This window comes from Primulina huaijiensis, chromosome 2 (genome assembly GCF_012295235.1).
Source record: "Primulina huaijiensis isolate GDHJ02 chromosome 2, ASM1229523v2, whole genome shotgun sequence".
Lineage (NCBI taxonomy): Eukaryota > Viridiplantae > Streptophyta > Magnoliopsida > Lamiales > Gesneriaceae > Primulina > Primulina huaijiensis.
The window spans coordinates 28,175,347-28,185,242 of NC_133307.1; the positions used below are offsets into that span (position 1 = coordinate 28,175,347).

A 9,896-nucleotide genomic window follows, 5' to 3' on the forward strand; every position below is an offset into this window, starting at 1 on the left:
AACGAGGCCAAGACTATCTAAATGATGCAGAAAAACTGGACTTCATCGATCGCGGGTAGGATATTTGTGAAATCTAACTAGTGGGGTTTTTTGAATCATGCATGGCGGATTGAGAAAAATCAGAATTTATTTACATGTGAATTGAATCGGAGAATCAAATTGTGTATCTGAATTCTTCTACATATACCATGTTGTATCAATGGGGAAAAAATGATGAACACGATAACGAAGAGAAAACTTCTCTATATCGATCTCAAAATTCCGTTTACATGTACAAGTGTTTCCATCTATATACACAAGAGGTAGTAGTTCAGCTTATCTAGTATAACTAAATATCTTTAAAAATCACCTTATTACAATTTTTTTTGCATCAGACAGCACAAGAAGTATCCTTAATTCTTATGTTGGGTTGAAATTTATGACTCAGAAACTTGTGCATGGAACTCCTAGCTTGGAGAAACCGTTTACTACCACAAAAGAAGCTAATTTTTTCAACGGAATTTACCAGAACAATAGTATATACTAGATAAGGAGAACTAAAGCACGATCATATCACTTGAATCTTGAAAAGGAAATCGTTCGAACGCCGCAAAAACTCTTAACCCATAAAAAATTTGGTTTTGGAAAAGTGTTAGTGTTAAATTATTTTTGATTCAAGTTGTAGTTTCCTGATTTCTGCATGTCATGATTTTTAATTTGAAAGTTAATAATTCAATTTCTAGTTAATTAAAAGCCAAAAACTATGAAAACTGATGAATGATGGAACATTTGACATATTTCAACTGATTTAGATAAACAAAAATATTTATTTAGATAGGATTAATTTAAATGGTTCGCTCTAATTTGAACTAAAAATATTTATTTAGCTAAAGCCTAAAAACACTAATTAAAATAATATATAAAATTCGTGCATTATTAATTTATAAAATTTTTATTTTATTTATCTATCACAACAAATCCATGTCAATATATCGAAATATTATTCATATATATTTCCTAGCTAACTGTGTGGACCCACACGATAGCTGGTGTGAATCTATTGGTCTCACGCGCCACTCTGCACAAAGCACCCTAAAGTAAATACCTCGTCTCCTCGTCAACCGCTCAGCTGCCGCCGCCAAGTTCGGCCACTTCTCGCCGTCGCCGCTCCACATATCTGAGGCAACATCTCTGTTCACTTCCTCTTCCTACATCGCCGTTTTACAAAGATCGGCGGCTTGCAGCTTAATCTTTGAAATCTAAATAAAGGACTCCGACAGAGGTCGCGGGGAAAATAGGTAGCCACCATTCACATCCCATCTTGCGCGTTTGAAATATTATTTTGATTTTTTTTTTGTAAGTTTTAAGTTTTGTTTGACTCTTATTTTTATCAAAGATTTGAACTTTGAAGGCTAATTTATAAAAAAATTTTAAAATTTAATAAATAAATAAAAATTGTTTCACGCGTTGTATACGAAACTAACCCGAAAGTTATGTTTGACTTGCAGATATCCGACAAGAGTCCAACTCCATGTTTGTATGGATGTAATCTGAGACACGGATGCGGCACATATATTCCATCGGTATTCTACTTCATACACTGGATTGTGAATCACGCTTGCATTATATAGTTCGACAGTTGAAGTTGCAGGTTACTTTTCCCATTATTTAATTTTGCTCACAATTGAATGGTACACATGTATTCTAGCAACTGGAGAGTTCGAGTGGCAGGTTACCTTCCCACTCTTTTACCGACTTTTGAATGGACACACATGTATCTTAGCTTGGCTGGGGAAATTGTAGGTTGTGCCCGGAATGTGGTGATATTTGGTTGTGTTTGTGGGAAAATTAGTTTCTGGGATTTGTTAGATTTTGATATTGCTGTTTGTGTTTTCTTGGTTGTCTCTGTAAGATAATTCTTCCTTTTGGTTCAGTGTCAAGCTTAATTTCTTGAATTTCACAAGTCGTAAATTGATTTTCTGTCTGTGGGGTACTGGTTTTGTAGGATGTTCATGCTCGTTTTAGTGTAGAGTTGTCTTTGATTTTGTAGATATGGTTAATTTAGTAACATAGCTATTGAAACATTGTTGATTGACTTGTTTTACATAGTTTTTAAGCTAACCAAACAATAGAATAAAAATGAAGTAGGATATGAGAATGAACAAAAGTAAGAAACAATGTCTGTCTTGCTTCACAAATTTAGAAAAGCAAGTTAGTTATTTTGTCATTCGTTAGATATAGTTTGTAATGATGGTGTTAATTTTGATGAGAACGGAATGCACTTGCGAGTAGACTGAAGGTGGCAGTGAACAGGATTTATAAAGTGTGTTTCATGTTTGATAATTTTATTTTATGAAGAGTAAAACAATGACACATATTTTTACTATCGTTTTATCTGTTCTTATGTACAGCTTATAAATGGGGCAATGGGTCAACAAAATAAACCAATTACACGTGCCCTTTTTTCTGAAATTAATGCTGGTACATAATTTTTTTCAGAGAGAAATTTTTTGAAATTGCATAGTCATGATTGAATCAAGTGAGATACCCAAATATCATGTAAAGCTTCATGCACAAGTCAACCTTATGGAGCAAATAAGTTTTACTCTCTGATTTCTGACTTTTTATATACACATTAATAATGTTAACTTAGAAGCATCAACGATGAAAGAGATATTCTAAAACTTAGGTATGATTGAGGCTACTTGTCTATTTTTAGTATATATTCTTAGTCTTGAAATTAGCATATCATATTGGAAAAATGATTAACATACGCTGCAAAATAGCTATTTTATTCATTCTGTTATTATTGATTTACTATTTCCTTCTCAGATTTCTTGGGCTTCTATTAATTTATCCAGTGATGCACAAAGTGTACGAGTAAATACCCCGACATTTACAAACATGAAGAATGATAGCTGCTCTTGGATGCCGTTGGTTGAGGAATTGACTTTTCCTGCAAATTCGGTCCCTTTCAATAGCTGTCATGCTTCTACAATTGTAGAGGTGTTTCTTTTGTCACCAGATACCTTAGTCATCAAATCAATATTATGAGTTGATTAAGTTTTTATTCTGTTAGGTTGATAAAGATCATTTTTTGGTAGCTTATTTTGGTGGCACGGCAGAGGGAGCACCTGATGTTAAGATTTGGATGCAGACTTACAAGGTGCATGAATTTACTTTATAACTTGTGCATTTGTCCTTTTTTCTTGAAACCAGTTCCACTTGTTCGATATCGAGAAGATAATTTAAGCGTTTCATTTGCAATATTTGATGTAATTGTTTGTCCTTCCCCTAATTCCACTGAGAAACTTCAGATGTTTAGTTTGAATTCAATTAAGTTACAGGAACCTTATTCATATCCCTCCTTTTGTGGTTGATACCCTTTGAACTAATCTTATATTGCTAAGTGCGTTTGCAGGATGGTTATTGGCACTCTCCTGTCATTGCTGATGAACAACCTAATGTTCCTATGTGGAATCCGGTGCTATTTAAACACCCTTCCAACGAGTTGTTACTATTCTATAAAATCGGTCAAGAGGTTCAAAAGTAATTCTTCGAGCCTAGACCTTGTTCCCCTCATTTCAGATGTTCTCATTCTCACTAATTTCCAACAGAAAGCAATTTCATTAGTAACAAAAAATTCTCCACGTTCCATGGATTAAATGTTAATAATTTGGTGTCACAATCCACAGGGCTTCAAATTGTAAATGTACATCAAATTTACACTCGATTCTTTTTCTTTTGATATGGTTTGCTATTTAGATGGAGTGGATGCATGAAGAGGTCATTTGATGGTGGCATTACTTGGTCGGAGAGACAGCAGCTTCCTCCTGGTATATTGGGACCGATTAAGAATAAGGTATAGTCACATTCATGGTGCTTGTGCCTGTTACAAGGCAGTCGATTCCTTGATCCTTCTGTGACTTGAGATGAATTTTGATCTACAGCCTATTTTGCTAGAGAATGGAGATTTGCTGTGTGGATCATCCGTTGAGAGCTGGAATTCATGGGGTGCATGGATGGAGGTTGTAATAACTATTCTATCTCAGGGTCGTGTTTGAAAAAATTCAATGAATCTTCAGTGGCTGACTTCTTCTGTAATCTTGTTGAGCAGATAACTTCAGATTTGGGTCTGTCGTGGAGAAAATATGGGCCAATATACATTAAAAACACGTCTCTTAGTGTAATTCAACCTGTTCCTTACCAGACTGCAAATGGAAATATCCGTGTTCTCTTGAGATCCTTTGACGGGATTAGTAAAATCTGCATGTCAGAATCTTGTGACGGTGGCCATAACTGGGATTACGCAAGGCAAACTAAACTACCAAATCCAAATTCAGGTTTCAGCCTCACTAGAAATCTTGTGTAAACCATGTATCCAATTGTGTAATGGCACTGTTGAAAGTATTTGCTCCAACAGTTTTCGTTAATCATATGTAGCCTTATTAATGAATAGGAATCGATGGAGTGAAGCTTACAGATGGGTGTCTTGTCCTTGCTTACAATACAATTTCCCGAGGTATACTCAAAGTTGCAGTATCTCTAGATGATGGGGACTCGTGGACTGATGTGGCTACCTTAGAGGAGACCCAAGGAATGGAGTTCTCTTATCCTGCTGTAATCCAAGCAAGTGATGGATTAGTTCACATCACCTATACATATAATAGGGCACAAATCAAGGTAATCAGATTGGAGATACAATCTATGAAGTATTTTAATTTGATACTTCTTTGAGTTTATCACTTTATTTGGTTATTGTCAAATATAAAATAATGTGGCAATTAGTTTAAGCTTTGTGGCTAGTGATTCACAGGTGCACATGGTCTGATATCTGGTCCTTTTGTCATTTTGGTTAATCAATCCGACTGTCTGAATTTAAATTCGATCTATATTTTATAGGGCTAATTGCACTAACAGGTATGAAACCCCCTGAATATGCTAATATATCCTCCATTATTTAAAAATCAAGCATATTTAACCACTGTTTTTTTTTTTTGAAAAAAAACTCAAGTAAATTTAGCCCGTTTGTATGACTGATTTTTGCAAACACAGGGTTTCAAATGCAATTAATTTAATTTAAGGGGTTTTTGCATTCTTGAATATTTACAGAAGGTGCTGATGTTGATGTAATTTGTCCATATGTTATCTGCTAAAGGAGAGTATCTACATAATCTAATATTTTGCTTCTTTTTTGGGATTGAATATTAAGACCGCTTGTCACTACTAATTTTTAGTTTATGATAGTCTCACTAGTTTTCGTTCAGTCTTCTAACTCTTACCAGTTCAGATAGTCTCCTCAGCTCAGATCATACTTGAGAAAAGTTTAAGACTTTTCTTGAGCACTTATAATATCTTTGTCTGTTATCATATTTATACCGGATTTATTATCTCCATTCTCTACTTGGTATCAAAATTTTCAGGTCCTTGTAGGTAATCAATCACCCCTGATGCTTTTGCGTCCATGGATATTTTAATACTGGGGTTACAATTTTATCACTCTCAGCTAACATGCGAGAGGATGTTACAAATTTATGTTGCCCATTTCCCATGGCCATTAACTTAAATTTTCGAGATTTGTGGTATTTGAACGTTTATTGTATGGCATAATAAATGAATCTTTGTCAATGAATTTCTTTCTTTTATATTTTTTTTAACAGGAATCTGATCTTTTGCTGGTATTTATGTTTCAGCATGTCGTGTTTCAACCAACCAAATTTTAAGGGGCACTTTGATGGCGAAATGTTTTGGCTAGAGAGGTATTTTAGTTCTATTTTTACCAATTTGTAGCTTCGAGAATGAAATCTAAAAAATTCGTTATGCAGTATTTTTGTTTTCTTTGAATATCATTGAATTATAACTTACTGATATTTCTGTTTCTAAATTAAATATATTGATATTTCCTAACATTGGCTGACGAGTACGTGGTACTGAGTTCCAAACCATGTTTGGTTATAAACCTTAAAGCACTTTGATGAAATACCATTTGACAATGAAGGTGGATAAAATTCGACAGAAAAATGATTGTCGAGTTGAAAATACTTCTCACGAGTGAATCATTCTAAGCTACAACCAGGATGTGAATCGAAAATGGGTCCGAAGTTTGGATATTGATCCAGCATTAAGTCTTAAGCAACCTGAAGTTCTCCCTTGTACCTGGCTACATGCGAGGATCTCTTAAGAGAGAAGGGAGTACTGGCCACTGGGGTATCATATTGATGCAGCTGAAAACAAACGATTTTCTTTTAGAACCTTTGGTGGCATTTGTTTGGACTGTTACTATTTTTCTCAAAAATATTAAATGGAACATCGAATTCTTGTCGAACAATTTAGAAGCTTCTGTCTGTTAGAATTTTCTGATCAAGGTATTGAATTATTTTTGTATATCTTGACCTGGAATTTTCCCCACATCCTTGTATTTTTGCAGGCGCATAAAACGCTCAAAACTAACCATATTCCCCAAGTTTTTTTCTATGTAAAAGTCGACTGCCAGCCTACACAGCTTTAGTCAGTGGGGCGAAATTGGAGGCAACCCGGAGTAGACATCCCTCGACTTGACCCAAATAGCGACTATCTTTGTGTTACTTGTTAGAAAAAGCAAGTTTTTGTTGTATTCTATTGGTTGAAAGCTTGATAAACCTTGTAAAAATTTATGGATGTTCCTTGTCTGTTTGTTGCATTTGATTTCTTGGGCGAGTGGAAGCTTGCTTCAACAATTGAGCATGAATCTCTTCCGTCATGTTAATCATGTACTCAATGTTAACGGCTATACGTACAGTCCGATGAACTTTTGTTTCAATTTTCATGCGTAGCATGATCCCACTTCATTATCAAGTAGAAGTCTAACTTTTGCCCAAGCCAGTTTGGGTTAGTGGCACCATATTTTCACAAATACGAAGAGACTCAGGTTCGAGTATTCCCCTACTCTAGAATTAAAAAAAGGAAAAAAAAAAGTCCCAGTTTTCAACAAATATAAATTTACCCTAGGGCCAATAGTCCAACATATACAAATGTTGAAAGTTGAAACGTCAAGTTTCTTGATGGAAACAGTGGAAAAACGTACTAATTGCGTTGACATGATCAGCCACCAACATTTTCAATGTTAACATAATATAAATTCCATGAAGATAAATCACCTCACAAATAATTATAAATCAAATTGTTTTTACCAGAAAAAGAAAACATGAAAAAAAGAACCATTGCTCTTAAAGTCCCACTGCATTTCATGACAAAGTATACATCAAGATGATAGCAACTGAAGTTTGATACATGCTTATATCTTTTTTCCATAACCTCTGTAAGTATCCTTCATCTGCTGACTCTCCAAGGCACCGAACACGCCGTATACGCTGCTCTCGTCTTCGTAGACATTACGTTCGTTGTCACTAGCTTGATCAAGATCCATCAAATCATCCCCGTACCGAAAACTTTTGATCTTTGCATTCGACATCTTGGGATTTGGCTCCTGCCCTTTAAGAAGGCTTACCACTTCCTTCATAGTAGGCCTTTTCTCTGCCTCAGTTTGAACACACAATGCAGCGACATTTATCGTCCGTATCAACTGATTTTCATCGAAATTTCCTCTTAGCCTAGGATCTACGAGATCTCTAAACCTCCCTCTAGTTATGAAGGGCTCCGACCATTCCGTGATGGTCCGTTTAATGCCACCGGGAAGCTTCTCAATAGGCTTTCTTCCGGTGACAATCTCTAGCAGCAGAATTCCAAAGCTATAGACATCACAACTCTCGGAAACCTTTCCCCACATGGCATACTCAGGAGCGAGGTATCCTAACGTCCCTTTTACCCGTGTCGTCATGTGGCTGACACCTTCTGGGATCAGCTTGGCGAACCCGAAATCTGCTACTAATGGTTCAAAATTTGAATCCAGCAGTACATTGCTAGCTTTGATGTCTCTGTGAATGATATGGGGTGTCACCTCGTGGTGCAAGTACCTAAACATTATGAGGGAGTAAAAACACGTTATTTCGTAGACTTGCACAAACTATTCATGGGAAAGAGTTCTTTGAAAATATATTTTTAAAAAACTAATCAAGAAACACAGAAAGGTTTGGTTATGTTTTACTGATAGAGACATTGTTTTTCCTCTAGATATCTAGTCATCCCAAAATATGGAGACGAATGAAAATATGTATTTGGAAAGAATTAAAAAACAATGTAAGCATTTTTCCAGTGTTTCCTATTAATGAAAACATTTTTTAGAAGGATTAGCAAACAATGCCTCATATGTTTAGAACCTTAACCATCAAGTTTCAAGAATTTCAAGCTCAAGAGAACAACTGTGGTGTTCGGCTCGCCTCTTTGATTAGGCGCGACTAATTATTCGAATGTTAGCGTAACAAGAATCTTACAGCAAGCCTTCAGCAGATCCAAGTGCAATTTTCATTCTCTTCTTCCAATCAAGCTGAACCTCACCAGCAAACTGGCCATGTAAATGAGACAGCAAGCTGAGATTCGGCATGTAATCGTATACGATGAGACGTTGATCGCTTCCAGCACAGTAGCCTCTGAGGCCTAACAGATTCTTGTGTCTCACCCTTCCAAGTACCTCAACTTCCACTGCGAATTCCATTTCGGCTTTTGAATTCATGGACTTCAATTTCTTGACTGCAATCTGCATTTTTTATGTACATGAAAAAATTCTACAATCCCAATGAAATATAGATGCTCATATCCAAAAGGTCAATAATTAATTTTTCTACCAAAGTACATTATGTAACTTTTCATACTAAAACAATATAATTTCTCAAACAATTGATATGTTTTGATCTCCAAGATGCTACTGGCTTAATTGATCATTTGATGATTATATGAGCAATTATATTTTTACTTTTTATAGATTAATCTATTTGAAATTAGTTGATAGAATACAATTTCTAACTTAATTTATTCAATGGCATATCATGTCTTAGATTGCACATCTGATTACACAAATATAAATAATTTTTCCTGCCCTTAATAAATAATTTATACGATCTACCACAAGAAGTTAAATAGTACAAAATTAATGAAGGGGGTTGTGATAAGCTAATATCACATTAGGGAGTGTTTGTAATAGATTATGGTATTAAAAAAGTGACCAAATTTATAGATTATGAAGAAGTGTGAAAAAAATCACGAGTATTTTTTGAAAACAAAATTGAAAAGCTGAAAACATAAGTGAGCGGTGTTTGATAAATAACGTATTATAATACTAATTTGTTACTATAATCATTTTTGTAGAAGCATGATCAACATCCCACCAGTTTCTGGATTTCAATTAATTAAAAAGAAGCTAAGTCAAAATCTATGTTTAAGAAACACGTAAAACTGATTTTTTTAAGCCAAAATCCAAAAATCGATTTTTTTTTTTGTGATTGCAAATACTCCATTAATCAGTTTTGTAGAATCAGAATCAGCATATCGTCATCTTCTTGATTTCGATTAAATTAAGTAGAAGTTAACACATAATCTGGTTTAAGAAACACATACAAGCGATTTGCATGAATCTCAATTTTTTTGTTTTAATAAATATGTGACTTTATTATAAGAGATTTTTTTTTAAAAAAAAAAGTCTACTTATTGATGAATTAATATGAATATATATCCAAAGAATATGAAAGTTTACTTGAAGTCCATCCGATGTTTTGCCCCAATACACACTTCCAAAGCCTCCTTCTCCGAGCTTGTAATCTTCACAGAAACCATTTGTAGCAGAATGCAGCTCTTTGTACGTGAAAATTCTCCACGTATTGCTATTTCCTCCACTGAATGTCAGCCTAAAAAATCCCAAAAAAAATTAATCTGAAATCTTAAGATAAAATATATTACAAAACAAGATAAAATTGAATTATAATTTGTTTTTGAACGTGCCCTTCGTCAACTTTTTCTGAATCACAGCAACTGAGGGATGATCCCAT

The 9,896-nt window shown here is 34.7% G+C and overlaps 2 protein-coding genes across 9 annotated transcripts; one reads left to right on the plus strand and one right to left on the minus strand.

Moving 5' to 3' along the window:
• Positions 1 to 1,012: 1,012 nt before the first annotated feature.
• Positions 1,013 to 6,778, plus strand: LOC140971284 (uncharacterized). 8 transcript variants are annotated; one of them, XM_073433479.1, is made up of 12 exons: positions 1,013 to 1,277; positions 1,488 to 1,562; positions 2,391 to 2,460; positions 2,812 to 2,985; positions 3,059 to 3,145; positions 3,401 to 3,528; positions 3,745 to 3,841; positions 3,930 to 4,007; positions 4,097 to 4,322; positions 4,439 to 4,662; positions 5,673 to 5,738; positions 6,407 to 6,778. In XM_073433479.1, the coding sequence occupies exons 3-11, from the start codon at positions 2,398 to 2,400 to the stop codon at positions 5,700 to 5,702; spliced, it is 1,107 nt and encodes a 368-aa protein (XP_073289580.1). In that variant the 5' UTR covers positions 1,013 to 1,277; positions 1,488 to 1,562; positions 2,391 to 2,397; the 3' UTR covers positions 5,703 to 5,738; positions 6,407 to 6,778. The 8 variants fall into 8 exon arrangements, with proteins under 8 accessions (XP_073289580.1, XP_073289578.1, XP_073289584.1 ...); XM_073433477.1 differs by lacking the exon at positions 2,391 to 2,460 and having other exon boundaries at positions 1,488 to 1,630; XM_073433483.1 differs by lacking the exon at positions 2,391 to 2,460 and having other exon boundaries at positions 2,841 to 2,985.
• Positions 6,779 to 7,186: 408 nt separating this feature from the next.
• On the minus strand, positions 7,187 to 9,896 carry LOC140961182 (PTI1-like tyrosine-protein kinase At3g15890). Its single transcript, XM_073419530.1, has 4 exons — positions 9,850 to 9,896; positions 9,605 to 9,755; positions 8,349 to 8,611; positions 7,187 to 7,931 (listed from the first exon to the last, which is right to left on the minus strand). The coding sequence occupies exons 1-4, from the start codon at positions 9,894 to 9,896 to the stop codon at positions 7,253 to 7,255; spliced, it is 1,140 nt and encodes a 379-aa protein (XP_073275631.1). The 3' UTR covers positions 7,187 to 7,252.

Excerpts from the sequence above, each read along its gene's own strand:
- LOC140971284 (XM_073433477.1), top strand. The coding sequence starts at position 1,541 with ATGCGGCACATATATTCCATCGGTATTCTACTTCATACACTGGATTGT. Across the intron at positions 1,631-2,811 it reads TTCGACAGTTGAAGTTGCAG|ATTTCTTGGGCTTCTATTAA; the intron begins GTTACTTTTCCC and ends TTTCCTTCTCAG. Across the intron at positions 2,986-3,058 it reads ATGCTTCTACAATTGTAGAG|GTTGATAAAGATCATTTTTT; the intron begins GTGTTTCTTTTG and ends TTATTCTGTTAG.
- LOC140961182 (XM_073419530.1), bottom strand. The coding sequence starts at position 9,896 with ATGGGATCATCCCTCAGTTGCTGTGATTCAGAAAAAGTTGACGAAGG. Across the intron at positions 9,756-9,849 it reads TCAGAAAAAGTTGACGAAGG|GCTGACATTCAGTGGAGGAA; the intron begins GCACGTTCAAAA and ends GGGATTTTTTAG. Across the intron at positions 8,612-9,604 it reads AAACATCGGATGGACTTCAA|ATTGCAGTCAAGAAATTGAA; the intron begins GTAAACTTTCAT and ends TAAAAAATGCAG.